The sequence below is a fragment of the Paralichthys olivaceus genome, chromosome 18, assembly GCF_024713975.1.
Source record: "Paralichthys olivaceus isolate ysfri-2021 chromosome 18, ASM2471397v2, whole genome shotgun sequence".
NCBI lineage: Eukaryota > Metazoa > Chordata > Actinopteri > Pleuronectiformes > Paralichthyidae > Paralichthys > Paralichthys olivaceus.
The window spans coordinates 10889906-10909468 of NC_091110.1; the positions used below are offsets into that span (position 1 = coordinate 10889906).

Sequence of the window (19563 nt, forward strand, 5' to 3'; positions counted from 1 at the left end):
CCCCTTAATGCTAATGCATTGAAAAAAAAAAAAGCATTGCCCACAGGTGGTGTATGAAACTTTCATGATGTATGAGGTGCATGCATCAGATTACAAACAAGAGCAACCTTCACTGTAAAATAAAATATTACCATATTGTTTACACAGTCTAGTAACTTTAAATTGGAATAGTGGGGGGGTTGGGGAAATCAATAATTAGGTCATGTCATCAATATTAAAACTAAAACTCAATTGAAAGTCCTGCGAATGAAAATGAATCCTAGTCAAACAATATTAACATCTTTGGCAAAGCATTTTGTTTTGGCTTCTTTTAAAGGAAGAATTGCATGATTTTGGGTGTTTGGTGTATGAATGAGAATTTGTAATGAGAAGCACTAAGTAAAAGTTAAAGTAAGCTTGTTTCGTCTTTAAGGTATTTAGGTCCTACGACCGAGCAGAACAGGAAAGACCTCAACGAAGCCTCTCTCTGGAAAGACAGATCCCAGGAGACTGACATGTGCATGCAAACTCGCCTGGATCAACAGCCTGTACCCTCACAGGGGAATCAGAGCAGATGGTGAAGCCATATCCATCCTTTCCTCGAAGGATGGTCACCTGCAGAACACACACACACACACACACACACACACACACACACACACACACTCATTAAATTATTACATTAAACACAGATACAATCTTATTCTTTCTCCCTCTGCCTGAGAAACCAAAGGCAACATGCTGGCAAAAAAATAAATAAACTCCCTTCCTACAGGACGATGAAGTAGATTTGGATTCCGGCGTCTACTTCCTGTTAAAACTCATAAGAGAAGAAACCCGGTGAATTCAATTAGCTGAAATAATGTGAAATACAACTCTGATAGATGGAAAAAGGTGTTCTAGGTTCTGTAGCAGTCTCTAACGCAAGCAGATTACGTATATCGCTTTGAAACACAAAGTCTCTCACACAATAACATGTACAAATTTCAACAATAAAGAAAGATTTTTAACAGTCATAGACACAACAATTACTAATATAGAGCACTTGGCACACAGCAAGTAACAAATCCTGAAACATTCATTTAAAAGAATTTCATATCAAGTAATGTATGAGCCGTCATTAAACTGAGTTTATAATCTATTGTCAGAATATTTTTTAAACATAGAGATAAGCAGCTTCCCACAGGAGAGTAAAGATTGTCATGTATTGCATCTCTGCCTAACGTCAGACTGTTGTGACATGTATTTCTAGTGTCCAATTCCAATAATCCAAGTCTTTAGTTTCAAAAAACAAATGTGAGGACAGATTTAGCAGGAATCAATTCATCAAATCCAATCAGCAATGCAAAAAATGTGCCAAATCTCAACATCGAGGCACGAAGACAGTGTTTGTCTACTCCAATGCACCAGATCAACACACCAAGTACACACACAGATAATGCTGATCTCTCTTTCCCATTGTGTTTCTCTTTGACCCCGACAGCGTCATTCAGTACCTGTGCTCGAACCTCGGAGCCAAAGTCAACAAGGTTCCATCCAAAACATCTCACTTTCCAACCTTATCTGCTGACAACCACAGCTCATAACACGCAAAATACACACACACAACCCCGCCATCCCTCTATCTTTTTCTAGCACAGGAAAGCTACAAGAATATCCTGCTAAATTACAAAGTCTACCCATGAGCAAGATGCAGCACAGGGAGAAATAATAGGGCTTATTCAGGGGCCTGAAGCTCATGATGACCCTAAAATGTCGGGTACGATTGTGGTCTCTTATAGTCCACTGATTTTCTGTGCCCTATGTCAAACTGTGTGGGGACACATTTTCTCCTCTTTTTTTTTTTTTTAAAACCACATTTCTATTCTCTTTAGCAGCTCTTATTTGTCTCCATTTCCTTTTGAAGTGACACAGCTGAAAATATAATGGTCACGCTAGAGACAGAAAGACAACTGCGGTCTTCTGTTTTTAATCTACATGTACGACATGAGTCAGACACTTCATCTACTCTTAGGTTAATTCATTCAGTTGCAGCAAGTAAACAGACTGAACACAAAGATGGACGACATGACAGCGCCCCACAAAGTGAAGGCGAAGCATCCCCATCGCCTCCTGGTGGCTGGTTGCAGTTTATGCAATTAATTAATCTGGCCTCCTCCATATTATTGTTGGGATATGAGCCAAACAGTTCTTATCACACTGATGTTCAAGAGTTTGGTTTTAACCATTTGATGATAGAAAAACAGGGTGAAACATCCTGACTGACAGCTGAGACCGACTCGTGATTGGTCGAGCATGTCGACAGGACCTTAGTGTCATCACATGATTGCAACTGTGCAGACTCTAGGTCCAAATAGGCAAGATGGCAGTGTTTGTATCTGGGATATTTTATCTTAATTTCGAGAGTGGGAGGAAATTGAGATGCTTTGTCCATCTTAATTTAGTCTATGATCTGTGATGCTTGCTACTTTAATGATAAGAGCTTTGACCTTATTCCTCTGAGGCTGAAACATCACAGACACACAACTCTTACTCTAATTCAGAACTGAACCTAAAATAAGTAGAGACAGTATTATACTTGCTAAACCTGTGGCCGTGCTCTGCTTTGATATTTTTGTATTAAGACAAGGCCGAGTACAAACTAATCATCCTTGAGTCTGGCTGTGTGACTAAACCAGAGAGAGAGAGAAAATAATGTTCAGAAAATGAGATGGAGAGAGATGGAAAAAAACGATAAACTGGGATAAAAACAAAAGAGATGGATTAAACAGTGGTGGAAGAGGGCAGTGCTGGTGGTGACAGAGCAGATGAAAAGACAAATTGTGGAACAGATGGGATTTAAAAAACGTTTCTGTGGAATTAAGGCAAACAGTCAGAACGAGAACGTTGTGTAGGATGCAATTTAAGAAAATGGTAAAAAGCTCAAATTAACTGTGCTGAAAGAGAGAGAGAGAGAGAGAGATCTATCCATCTCTCTTTTTTAACAAAAGATGTTTCAGACATGGTGTTCCTTTTCAAGAGGAACTCTCTGAGCTGCCTAATTTCAAATGATTCATCCAAACTCCAGAGCTTTTACAGCATTAATTCAATTTGTGAGCTTTGTGGAGTCCAAGCACTTGTACTCACTCTGGTCTGCCAAAGAAAAGCAGCACCCCCCCCCCACTTCCTACTTCTAAAAGAAAACAGGGATTAATCTCAAGAGAACAGTAGAATAATATAATACATTGGTACAATTGTTCTTTAAGTTAACTGGTTGTTTTTTTTACTACATCCTCAAGACAATTTTCTGAAGATAAATTAATAGAAAACGTTCTTAGGATGCATTAAATGAGGAGGGTCTTCTCCATAAATCGATTATTCAATCAAACGGCATGCGGAAGAAGAAAATACAAAAATATGAACTTTCTTGTATCCCAATGGGGGAAAACCCGTGTGTGTATGAGTTCATGCCTGTGTGACCAAGCTTTCCCCTTTTTACATTCATGCCTCGGTGCACCACCATCCTCTCAGACACGACCGCATGAAGCCGGGAGCAAAGAAATAAATCCTGCCGGGATGATTTCAGTACAAGTCTTGTCTGCCTTCCAACACAGCAGCAGAGATAACATTCACTGCCAACAGGTGTGCATACAACTAATAAAAATCTACCAAGTGCACACAGCAGATCAACTGTACTGTGTGTGGTTAGACAATGTTATCTGGGTCAGTATGTTGAGTGACTAAGACACTGCAGTCGCACATAGGACTGAAGTGCCGTGCTGCATTTTGGTCACGTTAACCCAGTCAATATTCTCTCTGAGTCGCTGCTGCAGTCTTTTAATTCTGTTATAGTCTTAATAAGCTGTTCCACCCCAGTGTCATGTTTGGTTTCCTATTCTTTCAATGTGCATTTCAGACGTGCACAATGTGGCATCACTTCATGTCACAGCAAATATTTGTCTCGTCTCATCCACTCCCACTCTCCCTCCATCAGCCCCTTCTCTCACCATGAGAAGGATAAATAATGTAAAGGACAGAGAGAGCTGCTCTTCACCTCTCAGGAACAACATCCTCTAAATCTCCTTCGTTTCGCTTACAGGCTGTTGTTCCTTTCCGGAGCTGTTGGGCACGCAGCTGAAAGTGCAATTTCTCCCACTCAGCGAAGGCAAAATATTTGGATGTGACAGTACGCAAACAGAGATATTACCATTTTAATTTTTCATGAGCAGCTTTTTCTGCTTATGCCGTTTATAAATTATAGAACACAATTTATCTCCTGCCAATCAATTATGAAAGCAGTCCGCAGAGATTGTAACTTTCCAAGCCTTAATTCATTCTTCCAGTCTCTCTCTCACACAATCACTGGTTGATACCGTGCGCTCGACCCACGTTTTCTCCTTTTCTATCTTCCTCTCTCTGAAAAAGACACACCTGTGGCAGCCTACATCCAATGCACAGGTGGCACAGCCCGTGGATGGTGTGCACGACACCTCCACCTCCTCCTCTTCCTCCTTCCCCAGCGTTCAAGTCCGCAGCTAGCACACACACACTGCGACGGTGACTTTCCACCTGGCCGCCCCCTCTGCAGCCCGAGTATCTCCACAGCCTCCTCTGTGCGGGTGAGTGTGTGCTCCTGGGGCTGTGCTCCAGAGGCTGGGAGCACTTCAGGGTGTTATGGATCATCTCAGCAGTGACGGCAGCCAACAAGAGCGGCTAAAGTGGCAGTGCAGTCCAGCAGTAGATGGTTGCCGACAGCAATATTGTTTCTCACTCTGCTGAAAAACAGGAATCTGTCGAGTATAACAAAAATGGTCCTTGGAGATGTTTTTCAGCCAAACTGGCTGTCGCTCTGCATCAGCTTTCTTCAAATGAGCCTAGATTTATTTTCCTGGTGGCAGCACTCTGCAAACTGAACTCCAGCTGCACTCTTGTCCATTCAAGGTTTGTTTGCGACAACTCCAGTCATTAATGAATATTCCAGTGTGCAAGTTTCTACGTCTGTACCCCTCATTTTACCCAAAGCTTCACGTCTCCCTCGTGATTTCTTTTGAAAGTCAAGTTCAATGATCCCTTTCCTTTAGGTTTTCATTCTTCTTCCCTCTTCTTGCATTGGCCCTGTCCCATAAGACAGTGTCCAGCTTCTTGCTCTGTGGCCTGAACGCTTGCAGTAGAGCCTCAGATCAGCTGTCTGAGAGTATGCAGCGGTGGTGGCGGCGTCATGTAGGCGAGACTGGCGCTGGCTCAGCCTGCTCGGGCCACACTGTAGCTCCTGGCTGGGGCACTCATGGGAACTCTTCAACAGCAGAAGAATAGGAGGAAGTTCCTCCCACCACCGCCACCCCCCCCCCATCCCCTCTACACACATACACATGCACTTGTGCATACCTCACCACCCCACAGCCAGGACAGCTTTGTGTGCCTGCCCCCGATAAGGCCAGTTTACTTCCTGAGTCCACACTATGAGGTTGAGAGAGGTGCTATAGCTCTGTCTTTGGCAAATATACACTGTAGTGACTCACGTAGGTGGCACAAGTGTGACGGGTATGAATAAGAGTGAGTGAGACAGGATTTTTATTAGGAGTGGTTGAGCAGAAAGGAGTATTAAAAACCATTGGAAGTGGATTTTTACTTTAATTTAATTTTTACTATTCGCTTTTAGGACAATTTATAACAACTTAAAATTACCACATTTACCAAAAGATTATGATAGAAGTATTTTTAAGAGCACATACGTCGACACATACAAACACTAATAAATCAAATTTACTACCTCATCAGACCTTTCCCACCTTAGCTCCCACACTCCAGTCTCCGTCCAGACATTATGCTTGTTTGTTATGTTTTCGACTTCCATATTTCCTCCGCTTTTCCTTTCCGCTGCTCCCCCTCAGCGCTCTAACCACACGGTACGGAAATTCACAGGTCTGTGAACTCGGGACAGTCCCCCCTCCTCCTCCACTTGTCCAAACATTATTTTTGTTTTCAATATCTGTACGCCTGGGAAAGGGGTGGTAATCTGCTTAAAAATAACAACAACACCTCAGCGGCAGTGCAGGAAAAAGCTTGTTAAATTATGGCTCTAACAGTAGCCAGGCTAACCCCTAGCGACTCCCATTGATGCCCAGCTGGCCTCCTCTCCTTTTTTTTTTTTTTTTTTACTGTTTAGGTGCCTGGCTCATGGAATGACACATGGACAGAGAAGTGACAGAGGACGAGAGGGGTGAACGAGGAGCGACGCTGCACTGGCCTCTACAATGCGAATAAAGTGGCAGAAAAGGCCGTTGTCTTAAGATCCCTTCATGCAAGTAGTAATGGCAGCTTTTCCCTGTTTGCCTTTTCAAAAGGGTGAGGGTTACCCGTCAAGCACACAAAAAACACTTTCTCTCCCTTTCACGCTGCGCTGTTCACCTCTAAATAGGCAGAAGGACGGATTAGAGGGGGAGAAGAAAGGGAAAGAAGAAAGCATGTCTTAGGGAAAAGAGTGAAAGAAGAGTTTGTAAAGCTCGTCTAGGAGCCAGTCAGTTGGTTAGTGATGTGGGATCTCTCTGCATCTCTCTGTCGGCCTCCCTCTCTCTTTCTGACCTGAATAAAGAGCTATCAAAGGAGGAGGCGTCTTTCACGCCACTGAACACACAAGTTGGGTCTAAGGCCAAGTTCAGGGTCACAGCTCAAGTTGCACTTATTATACAAACGTTGGAAGAGAAGCACAACGATTCATAACAAGTGTACAGTAGAAACGCAACAGACAAAGGCTAAGCCTCCACAGATGCGAGTATTAGTTTAAGTCAAGTCAATTCACCTTTGAAATGCACAGATTGTACTTCAACACACTTTACAAGTGAATGACAAACTAGAAATAATAAAAGAAAGAAATATAAAAAGTAAAGAGTGGGACACTTGTGGAAACAAATTCATTCAATTCATCAAAAAAGGGATTTAAAACTAGAATGTGGATGCAAATGATAAAAGTAAAATAAAAGCAGAATGCACAGCTGTGACAGGAGCTCTGCAAAGATCCTCGAGGCACAGACATGCTAAATGTCAGAGTGCTCATAAACACGATGCTAAAATCGGTCTGACAATAAAAGTTTTAGTTAGTTATTTGATGCTATAAAATTGGGGTAAAACGTTATGAATGGCGGCTGAGACCTGATTGGTCGAGGATGTGTACTGTTGGGACCTCACTACACTCCACGATCACGACTGCGCAGATTCTGGCTCTGAATGACTGTCATTGGCACAAGATGGCAGAGTTCACAATCGGGAAATTGGGATAGTGGGACGGAGTTAGTCTCTTGGAGTTCATTGTCTATACTTTAATGGCTGCATCTACCCCTTGTAAAATTCATCATGTGTAAAAAAACATGATGGCAATCTGTCAAAGAATCCGTACCAAAGTGAGCAATGGGCTGACGACCTACGATGTCATCTCTAAAGCCACAGAGCTAAGGAATCTCACCCTGAGTAGAATAAATGTCTGTAGCCTTTAATCACTCAGACACACACACTGAGTAGCTGAAATGCACAACTCAGAGTCACAGGGTCTTGACATATGGACACACCACTTATACTCTGGTATCTGGCAGTAAAAGATACAGAATAGCAGAGGGTATGAGGATAGGCACGCATACATCCTGCATCCAGAAAGAACAGATGAGGGAGAGGGACAGCCAGGGCCCTGGGCTTTAAATACTCACAAAAGAATACGTCCTGGCAATAAAACTAACCATTCCTCATTTATTCTGAGACACCGGCCAAAAAATCCAACCTCACTGTCCTCTTTTGAGTTTGCCTCACCCTTCCTTCCCATCTTTCCCGTCAGACACGAGTGTCAGAACCATTTTCTCAGAGACAGTTTAGGAGCTAATGCTAGCTGACAAGCAAAGTGATGCAGGGGGACATGTAACCCAGGGCACAACTATTGTTAATATTCATGAACTCTGTGCTCCTTGCCAATGACATGAGCAGGTTTTTTTTTTCTTTGCCTCTGAGCAGATGAAGTGTTGTTGTGGTGCATGTCACATTTATCATCTGTAGTTCAGACGTTGGACATACTCTCAATGATGTTTGAGCTGATTCTTGTCAAGAATGAATATATGCAGATGAAAAACCAAATTAAAATAATAAAATACAGTAATGATTTCTGCATTTATTAAACTTTTATAGTTTTGTCAACAGGTCAAAAAACCTGTGATTACCTGTGTTATATTATTTGACAAGAACATTGAACCTTTACTAATATATATATCTACAAATGCACTTTAGATGTACTATAGTGCTATCAAATAAAATACACTGGATCCTTCGCTTACACAAATGCTCCAAATATCGCAGAGATTAAAAATGGAGGTCAATATTTTCCCATCACAAATTTTCACCCCGTGACTGTGGCTGGTATTTATTCCAAATGCCAACAATCCCCTGCCTATTATCTTAAAAAGCAAACCATGGTAACGCCAGATCTTTTAAATATATTGAAGGGACATACAGCTCACAGTGAGTCACACAATGCTAAATAACAGAGCTCATTCAGTGTGACATTTTTAAAGCATAATTTATCCTGAACTTGGGGGGAATTATCTTAATACAAAAGAACAATGATTTTAAGTATAAATGCAGAGGAAAGCTGTAAAAGCGTAGACGGCGAATGGAGAAAAAGCTTCTTGAAATAGCCTTGTGGTTTTCTGAGGGACATTCCTTTGTGGATATGAAGCATTATCTTCACCGACATCTGAAGTGTCCAAAGCCTTAAATGAGCCCAGTGTAAATCACTGAAATGATTCATGTGTAAGGTCATCATCAAACTCCGAAATGTTTGAGTAGGTAAAGAGTGGGCAGTTAATGATACCACTGGGTTCTTTGTGCTGCATGGGTGATGGCCATGGGGTGACAACGAGAAAAAAAAGAGAGGGAAAAGCAGGACGAGGAGGAGGAGGGGGAGGCCACAATGGTGAAGGAGGACATACGCAGCGGTCTGGAAGGGAGCAGGGACAAGGCAACAGAAAATGAGTACAGAAAAGAGAAGAAAGTCTGAAAGGTTTTCCATTCTCCCTTAATTTAGTCTGTGAATGTGCTTCCCCCCCCCTCCCTCAACTCTCCCCTGAGACTGTCCCACACAAACCACACAATCATCTGTTACTCTGATTCACCCGGAGATAAAGAGGTAGAGGGAGAACAAGAATTAAAGGGGAAGGAGAGGGGAAAGGAGCATTCACAAATACACATGTAGAACTTTTCCATGTCGACGCTGCTCTTCATCTCTTTACCCTCCGTGTGACTTCAAGGGCCTCATAGTGGACACAGTATTTACAGTGCAGTTATATGTGCAGTCGGTTGATGTCAGGAATGTGATGAATCTGTATGGCAGGAATTAAACATCTCGCTGAAGATAAACTGTGCCAAGTGCAGTGCATCAAATAAAATGACAAAAGGGATGTGTCAGAGTACTAACACAACGTTTAGGAGATAAATGACCTGTGACTTGTGTTTCTGCCCGATGTGCGTTACGTGTAAAGAGAGGAAGAGTGTGTGGAATAAGTAAATGGAGCACCTCTGTCTAATCTTGTCCAGTCAAGCTTATTACTGTCGCTGCGTGTGAGCACTGCTTCTCCACATATTTCACATCCTGCAGTGTTTCAACTTTCAAAAGAAACACGGATACGTTTCACTGAGACACTGATCTGCTGAATCGGCCTAAATGTCAGCCGCTCCGGGTGTCGAAGTCATACTGATCACATTTCTTTAACAAGTCCATGTACATTGCAAGAATTGACTTATTACCTCAACCACAGAAGGTTATGTTTTTACCCGCCTGTTGCTTGGTTTATCATCAGGACTCCACAAAAACTAAAAAACAGAGTTCCACAAAAGTCGGTGGAAGGATGGGACATGAAGGAAGAAATTGATAAGGACTGCATTTTGACATTTTGAAAATTTTCCCAGGTAATAGCGCATGGATTATGGGGGAACAGTTATCTATGAGTGTATGCAATTTGGTGCAGCTAGATAGAATTCAAGGGGACGATTGGTTTGTGCCTAGTTTCTAGTTTTTGTAGAATCCCTCACAGTTCAGTGATTTAAAACAAACCAATTCCTTTATGTTACAATGTTATTTAAAATACATTTTGAATGATTATTCATCTGCAGTATTGTTGAATTCAGTTACAAGGTACGTTGATGATTAAACCTTGAATCTTGTTCAGGCAAAGATTTATTGTGGTGAAATTGTTCTTATGTTAAATGACCCTGCAGGACATCGAAAGACTCATCAACACTTCAAGTACACAGGCTACCTAACTGATGTGTTTTGCTGTTAAACACCTGCTGGGGTCTGAACCCATTAACACCTCAGAGAATTTTTTTTTCTTCTTATGTGAGGCTCATTCAAAAACAATATCACCAACAATAATGGTAAAATCCACTGTAATATTGATAACACACCGAATCTAAGCTGTCTTCCTATTCTGCTTATACATTTAATCGAACGATTTCGATCACTCGTTTTGCTGTTTGCGTTTCCTCTGAGCAGTTTTTATGATTGAAAGCTGAATGTTCGGGGCTACACTTGAATGTGTGAATGTGAATTCTTTCTCGTTTGTGGTGAGCTTTTTTGGAGCAGACTGGGGCATTTCTCTTATGGCAGACTCAGCTATGTGTGGTTGTGGTTTCCACGGAGTCTTTACTTAGGAACTGTCAGTTTGTTTTATTAGGCTCCTGCTTACACTGAAGCGCTGTCTTTTTACTGACAAAATGCTGCACTATAATCCGACAATAACGTGCATTTGGCTTTAAAGCTGTTCGATAACCATCTCTTTGAGTCTTTGTATACAGTTTTCATGATTCATGTAGCCTGCTCCATACCCATGGTTACAGATGGATCAAGAATCAAAGAAACAGGGAGATAATATATGCCTCATGAGTGCCAGCTGACTTCCCCCCTCTCTCCGATTTTCAATAAGGACAGCCCCTATCTAAACATAGCCCCCCGTCACACATACATCTGAACCTGTAAAAGTGATTTTGCTGAAGCATTAACTGTGTTGGCATCGTGTGGGAACAGAAGCCACAGTCAATTTTCCATGACAGTTACTTGGAAAATGTGCCAACTCGGGATCCAGTAAGTATTAGTTATAAATCTCCATCCACAGCTGTGGTGTCAACATAAACATGCAAAAAGATGCAGCATTTATAAGCAACAAGATAATATTATCTTTGATGTGACAGAGAAACGGTTGAAAGACAGAGACACGACGCCATCAACAATTTATTAATGTATTTGTTCGTTTTTACGCACTTACTTTTAATACCATCTCTTCCCCACATCTGTTTTTGTCTATAAATTCTTTTGGCTAATGGTTTATCTGTGTCTTCGAGTGCCTTTAAAGGTCCCATGTCTCACACATTTGCAGTGTTTTATTCAAAAGTTGATATCCAGAAGATATATTTGTGGTTTTAAGTTTTAAAAAAACTCTCACTCTCCTCTCTCATGTTTCTCTCTAGAGCTCAAACAAGAACATTGTGTGTTGAGGCCAGCCAGGGGAGCGTGCATGGTCACAGAGTCCAAGATCAACGGGGACATCAGGGAGGTGAGTGATCGGGCAGCTGGTAGAGCAAGATGGGAACACGGTGAGTGGATTACCAGGAGAAGGGAGTTGTCTACCTTTCCGTCACTGCCAGACCATATGTTGATTTGAATGGGATTTATCGGGACTGCAGATGAGAGACTATAGCGGCAACATCAAGGCGAGGTAAACTCTACCAGTTGCAGCAGCAATAGACTCCAGGCAATGGATACCATCACTAAACTGAGAGAGAGCAAGTTTACAGTCCTCACTCAGCCAAAATAATAATGGTTTTAAACGGACTCATAAAACAATGTGAAGCAAAATGATTAGCTTAGCGTAGGAAGCACAGAAAAGGAGTGACTGATGTCGTTTTCCACATTTCTCTTTGGATTAAGAACTTTGAACTCTCACATAATGTATATATTGACCCTAGACAGACAAGGAAATCTGATAATACGGGACTTTTAAAAGTTCTGTATAAATAAAAAGAGCTATCATTCTTTTTATTATTCTTATATAACAAATCACATAAACATAAACAGCTGTGGTAGAGCTACTTATTACATTTTTAAGTGTAGTCTGAAATCAGGGAATTCATTATCTTGATTGTTTAAAGTTTTCTTGTTCCATTTTAAGTAATAAAAAAAACCTTGCCTCTTGTTCGACAAAAAGTGACATTCAAAATTTAAGGCTTGTATTATTTTATTACTGAGAAGGCAAAAAGGCTTGAGGAATCTATTGGAGGGGAAAGCAGGTTCTTATGCTGCAGTGCATTGTCTTTGACTAAAAGCTGAGATGTAAATAATCCTGCTTTATTACTGTAGCTTAAAAGCCAAGAGACAGAAAGTTAGCTGAAGAGGGAAAACACCTGCATCTAAAAGAAATGGTTGCATCTAGCTAGTTATATAGCCTGCTAAAGGATGTTGGCAAGTGCACTTGTTTCAAAGCAACAAATTGTTATCCAACAAGTGCATGTATTGTAGGTTACAGCCGTTTGAATGTTTGAATGTTTTTATCCAGAAAGTTTCCAATAGAATTGGCAGCATTAGCCTGAACTCTTAAATAATCTGCTTAAATAATCATTATTTCCTCATACAGCTGTAAAATGCATGAAGATATCATCAGTCATCCTCCTGTGTCTCTGTTAACAGTTTAAGTGGTCTTCCACATTCATTTATAATTAATGCACGGACGCCGTACAGTCAGCAATGCGGAAATTGAGAAAATGGACTTTAAAGCTACATCAAACTTGAAATATTACAACAAAACTAAGAAGCCACAAGATGTAAAGGATTAGAAGTAGAAGAAGGAGGAGAAAACAGGAAGGATTTGTGATTTCCACAAACAGATAAGGAAAAGTGGCTTCACATCCGACTGCACATTTCGCTTTTCCCCTTTCTCATGACAAACCATTATTCTGCTCCACATGTGACTCACATGCAAGTGAGCCTTTTGACATATATTGTCTTTCAAGAAATGACATCTTGCTCCATTCACTGCTCGGAGCACAAACACATGACTCAATTAGTTGCTATAGTTGCTGAAAATGTGTAACATGGAATCCGTGCAGTAAGTGTCTTACCGAAGGCATGTTTATGCATGATGGGTTTTTTGGATATGGTGCAATGTCACAGCTCAACTACTTCGTATTATCGTATATAGGCCTATTTATTCATTATGCACAGCATCAAATGTAATGAATAATAACACTTAGAAGCGAATGCAAACATCAACAAAAATGGAAAGAAATTCTCACCAAAACATCCAAGTACAGCAAAAGTACCATTAGACAATAATAACCACATACAGAACTAAACTTCGACAATATTTCAATTACTCAAGTTGACAGGCACCCACACACAAACAGAAAAAAAACTTCTACATGATTAAACTTTGCACAGACACACAGAAAGTAAAAAATATTCAATGGTACTTACTGTTAAGCATTGCATATTCTCAGGGCGATTGGTCTCGGGGGCAGCACCATGGTTTGACAGCACAGCGTCTGAAATGTAGACAAAGGAATCACGGGCTGAGACAGTGCCTTTGGAGCACATTTCTCCCTGTGCCAACGCAAAACAGTTTTCTTGATGCACAAAGAGAAAATCCCCAAATTGTTCTGAGAGTCCATAAAAAGTGATTCAGAAAGATAACAGCAAGCAATTATGGCAACAGTTGCACGGAGCAGCCTTTGCTGGGCTGGTGTTCAAACTTAAGAGTGCACATAAAAGGCAAAAAACAGGCCAGCCGAGTCAAGGAAAATCCCGTAAGATGTGAGGATCCAACAAACTGCCCAAGAGAGGAGTGGAAGTGAGAACAAGTGAGAAGGAGGGAGGGAGGGAGGGGTGAAGAAGAGAAAAGGAACTGCTCTCTCACTCTATTATCTGTCCGTCACAGGGCTCCTGGGAAGTTGCTATGGTTACAGGGACTCACGCCTCAGTGTCCTTTTAACTATTGCTCATAAAGGCAGCATTCAGCTTTGGGCTACAATGCAGATCTCCCGGTCTCCTTCTTACTGCATTCCCTTCTGTTTTCAACGGGTTTACATCCGTCACTTTATGGTATATCTTATTTTTTTCCACTTTCTACATTTCCTCTGTCTGCACAACTTTCCAAGGAGCAAACCAAAGCATTCCCTCTCCACAAGCACCATCCTCCTGGTGTTAGTATCCGTCCTCTTTCTGTACTCCCTCTCCAACCCATACCTCCATGACCAAACTATGGAAATGATTCGACCCCAGAATGTGAAATGTTATTTTCCAAACTTCCAAACCAAAATCCCAGCCCCAACATGAGTGAAAGGATGTAAGTGGATCATCAACCTTCTATGAGCCTTGCAAAAAATTTGAATAATAACATTATATACACACAAATACCTTGAAATGTGTGCTCAAGTAGATTTAGACGTTAAAAATACATTACAGCACTGCATTATAGTTTCACATATATGGTTTAAATTGAAATTGGTGCAACACTTTTGTTGTTTTACGGATGACTGACGCTAACTGAAGCTTTGAGAGGTCTTAGAAATCCAGTTATTCTTGTAACTACAAGTCACAATAAAAGTACACAGGACTACACAAAGCTTGGCAGTAGAACATGTATTTTGTCCCACCAAGAAAAACAACAGCATTGGTCATTTTGCCAATGGCCAAAAATGACCAGCAGCTGTAGTAATTCTGATCTTGACGGGAACAAAGTGGATAAGTTACAATTCATTTGAATCCTTAACTCAACCAAATGAGTCTGTGAACCTAAAAAAGACTCCATGTACACATCAAATAAAAATAAAAAATGTTTTAAATCATAGATAAACTCTATGAATTTTATAATTATTAATGTCTGATACTATTTGATTTCCTATGAATAGTAATGTTAAATTTAAGATGTCTTCTACATCACTCAACGGTAACACGACAGTATGAGCAAGCACGCAGCAAATAGTCCTGCAAATAGTGCTGCACACAAGTTAGAGACCTCTTATGTTATTATGACAGTATTGGTTCAATCTGAAACCGTGTCGGGACAAAATGGTGCCACCTTGGTCTAGATAGTTAATGGGAAACACTGTAAAAGCTAGAAGTTATAATTTTCAACATATTTGCATCATTCAGTATAGAACAAGCAAAAAACCTTAAGAGTTTAAAATGTATCTGTAGTCCACAAGTAGATTAGAAACTTAAGAACGTATATCTAGATTTTGGAGACAGTTTCTACTTTCCTAACCCTAAAGTTTAACCCCAGAGTTTAATCCCAGAGGAAAAAAAAGGCCCAATCCTATAGTTGCAGTTGCCATCGTAACCGTGGGGCTTTTAAAAAAAGAGATTCTGTCACTCAAGAATCTGAAGCCTCCAGGGGTCCAGCAAAAGAGAGGGGCTAACCTGGCTGGCTTCAAGCCCAGGAGAGGAGCCTTTTGTCTGGCTAAGACACCGGGAACATGGGGCATATGAGGGGAGAGAGACGTGAAGCAGCTGGCAATGAGTAACATCCAGAATGACTGACGTAAAAATGAGGGAAAATAAAGAGGAACAATAGGAGAGGGAAATAGCAGACAGTGGGAAAAGTATACACAAGAGAAACACGGAATTGGGGGGAAAAAAGCAATGTAGTCAGAAAAAAGGGAATAAGAAAGAGAGGAACTTAAAGAAAGGCAGACAATGAAGTCAGATGGGGTGTGGGGCGGAAATTAAGACGTGCAAAAGGCGAGAGGAAAGAAATAGAAAGGTTCTGGCAGTCTCAATCAGCCAGTCTCAGATCTGCCAGAACATTAATAGTCCTTGACTCTGCCCAAATCCAACATTGCCCCTCTCACTTGACACTCACTCCCCCTTTTCACCTCCTGTCACCAACAAACAAATAAACACTTGATGTAGCGAGTGGCAAAACCAAGACTTCCTCCGCTTCAATTTACTGAGTCTCTTAAGATCACCTCAAGTATCAGGAGAGGATTGTGTAAACACAACAGAGAAAGAAATTGTAATGGACCGGCAGTACATATCAATATATCAACCGTATACAAGTGATGGAAATATCCAGAGAAAAATTGATGTTGACAATTGGGACAAAAATGTCTCACTGATCAATGTTTCTTTAGGCTAATAGTTATCAATGTTGTTTTTTTGTATGCTTTAGTGTCCTAATTATAATTCCAGGATACATTGGTACAGCAGAGAGCTCATGAGGGTTCCTTTTGACTGTATTTAAAGAGTTTTCTTCTACTGATATATCGATGAACCCAATTACACTCAAGTCGCGGGTCCTTTTTCAAACTCTCCAGCCTTGCAGCTCTTTTTGGTGAAAACATCAGTAAATCTGAAGCTCATCACCGGGCTGAAAGAGCTTTTGTTGGTCACTGGACAAATTGATCCTTCAGATGAGGGAAGCGATGTGGAGTGTGTGCAGCAGCCGAAAACCTTTGGATTCAGTTCAGTTCTTTTATTTGTTCTCTTTCATGAGGTTGTTCATTATTGTGCACAGTGTTACAGCTATAATTTGTGCCCTAACTGTGATGTGGCCTGAAACGCTGTCTGCTTTTGTACACACATCCTTTACTGCAATCCTATAAATTAGAAATTAGTTTAACTGAGTTTCACATGACTGCTTGATCAACATGCACACAAAATACTAAACATCTATCCTAAGTCTATGGGAATCATCTTCATCCTTCAGTAGTCCAGCAAAAGATTGGAGTGATTTTCTTTTTCAATCAAACATCAGATGTAAAATATGTCCCATTTTACATCTAATACTGGATAATCCACTAAATCCACCAGACCAACCGGTCATCAGTTGCGATAAAACCATCAGTGAGCCATTTTTCAAGATTTGTTGACATGTTTATTAAAACTAAAGCTGCCAATTTTCCATATCTGGGCCAAAGGTCATGCATAAAACAGCTGGGCTGACTGAGAGGCACTGGGGATGCTGATCTTTTCACAATGATAACTGAGCAACTAGCAAGAGTGTCACCCAGGGTCACATGCATACAAGTGATTTAATTTAATGACCACAAGCGTATACCTCTACCAAGGCTAATGCTCTATTTCGCCATGTCAAAGAAATTTTACAGGATCTGCTACATAATTTAACGGGCTCTTCCTTGGGACATGCCCCACTCCAGCACAAACTATTATGGAAATCAGTTGCAGTTTTTGTGTAATTATGCTAATTAACAAACAAACAGACAAACAAAAGCAGATGAAAACTGTAGATTCAGATCCACTGCTCAATTCAAAAGGTTTTTCTTTGGGTGATGCCCCAGCACTCCACAATAATTTCATGGAAATCAGTTTGCATAATCCTGGTAACAAATAAAAAACTAAAGCAGACAAAAACAAAACTTCCCTGGCAGAGGTAATTAAACTTTTCAAACTCAGTTGGCAGATGTGTAGATATCATCAATAAAAATGAATAAGCAGTAGTAAGATGTTACTAGAGTTACTTTCGATATTATAAGGTGTTCCTATATTAATTTATTTTGTCAACCCCTTAGATGTCATGCAAAGAAGAGAGCAAAGGTAGGACATGCATGCATATTGTAATACAAACTTGAAAATGGATGAACAGGTAATTTATAATACATCTTCACTACACGCAGTTTGATCCATTACATTTCATTTGGCTGATGTTTTTATCCAAAGCGATTACAATAAGTGCATCAAGCATGACGGAAAAAACCCAGAACAACAAGAATCAAGTAAGTACAATTTGCTGATCCCTGAGAGGATTGTATTTTGAAATGCTTGAGTTCTCTGCACCTAAAGCTGAGTGCATTTCAAACATGACACAATAGTAAATATTGAGCATGAGAGATATTTGTGCCTGACCTGTGCAGCCATTGAGTAACTGAGTCATTTACACCACGATAACATATGGAACAAGACAATTACTGTTAAATAACGGACAGATGAATGTTAAGCACTGTTAGTGACAGACACGTTTCAGTTCCTGTTTCTGTCTAGAGCAAAGCAGAAGAGCCAGAATGGATTATGTCTGCAGTGTCAATGTTTTGTAGATTGCCCCTGACGGGGATTTGTTCAAAGGATTTGAGGTGAACGAAATATTCAGAGGCTGGAATGGGATTTCAGATCATAGGCTGAATGATAACACCAAAATGGCGTTTGAAAGTAGAAAGCAGAGTAAAGCTTAGTTTGTCTCATAACACAGTATCTATCACGCAGTTATTCTAAACTAAGAGAGCAGGGAATCACCAACAAGATCATAAATATTACTACACATGAATTCCCCCCGAGTCCCTTCTGTTGTCTTAAGTAAACAGTGTTTTACACACGACATTTTTATGGCGACGCTGACAATTAAGAGCATTAAAAAAGCTGCTGTTGTATCGTCGTTGCAAAAGCAAAACCTGAAATAATTTTTTCTGAATATTGACTGAACTTAACGCTGTTATATTCTTTCATGCATGTTCTCTGTGAGAACTGTGTGTCACTCACACAGAACTGTCAGTGTGTACTGCAACACGTGCTATAAATATCTGCAGAGCAGGATGGGAATATGCTTGGTATCAACATGAGTGCATCCCATATTGGCAGTCACACTCCGACCAGTCCTGGCCACTTACTTACGCCCACTTTCTGCAGGCTCAACATGTCGAGGTTCACTGACTGCGACCCTAACACATGGAAGTGTCCACCCACTGGAGTGAACAATGTGCTATTTGGAAGTTTGCAGTCTGGAGAGATTCATACTTAAGAGGTGCAGAGGTTGAAGAGTAGAGGTGCCAACATCATCTGTGGTCTAGCGGATGTGCCCCCTTCCCCATCAACCTTAAACTTCCCAGAGGACAAAGTGTTCCTGCAGTCAATCCTCAACCATTTAAAATACCGTTTCATGTTTTGTCTCTGAGAAGATGAAATCAAATGAGAATTTCAAATTTCCTCTTTTCTTTGAAGTTACATCTTCTCTTTTATAAAAGTGGAGCTCTTGTGAGATTTACATTATATTTCGGAACAAAAAGATCTGTTAGTAAAATGTCAGACTGGTCTCAGGTTTTAAGTTTTTATTTTCAAAAGGCAAAGCTCCTTGTGTTGGCTCTGCTCTCGCTCTGCTCTCACTCCTAATCTACTTGAATAAATGTCTTATGACACCAACGGTCGACCAACACTGGTGCCACTTATCTTCCTGAATAGACATCCTCTGAGGACTGTGTGGGCGTGTACAGACTGTGCTTGACTGACACGTCTCTGACCATCCTATTAGTATTGCGGCACCTGTTAGGTTGAGAGATCACACCGTGTCAGTGGAGACTGAATAATGTGGTGGAACGTTATTTTTAATTTTATAATAACCAAGCTTATTCAAGCGCAGTACATTGTTCAAGCAGGACATGAAAAAACAAGAAAACAAGGGGTTTTTTCTTTCTCTTCACAAATTTACAACTAAAATTTGTTTTTTATATTACATAGAATAATTGCTGACAATTTCAGAGGAGCAGAAAGTGCAACAAAGCAGCAGAGTGTAAACTACTGGGTCAAATGCTTCACTTCAGATCAAGTGGAGATGAGACCCCCTCAGAGAAAGC

General features: G+C 40.7%; 1 protein-coding gene across 7 annotated transcripts in view; it reads right to left on the reverse strand.

Moving 5' to 3' along the window:
- rgs3a (regulator of G protein signaling 3a) overlaps window positions 1-19563 on the reverse strand; it is a 133287-nt gene that overhangs the window by 84596 nt on the left and 29128 nt on the right. For 6 of the 7 annotated variants that reach the window (XM_069513464.1, XM_069513463.1, XM_020081849.2 and 3 more), the window contains 2 exons: window positions 13460-13527; window positions 513-594 (listed from right to left, as the gene is read on the reverse strand). In XM_069513464.1, coding sequence (XP_069369565.1) covers window positions 513-594; window positions 13460-13527 — 150 coding nt within the window. Of the gene's footprint in view, window positions 1-512; window positions 595-4389; window positions 5231-13459; window positions 13528-19563 lie in introns of those variants that run through there. The other variant, XM_069513466.1, reaches the window with a different exon arrangement.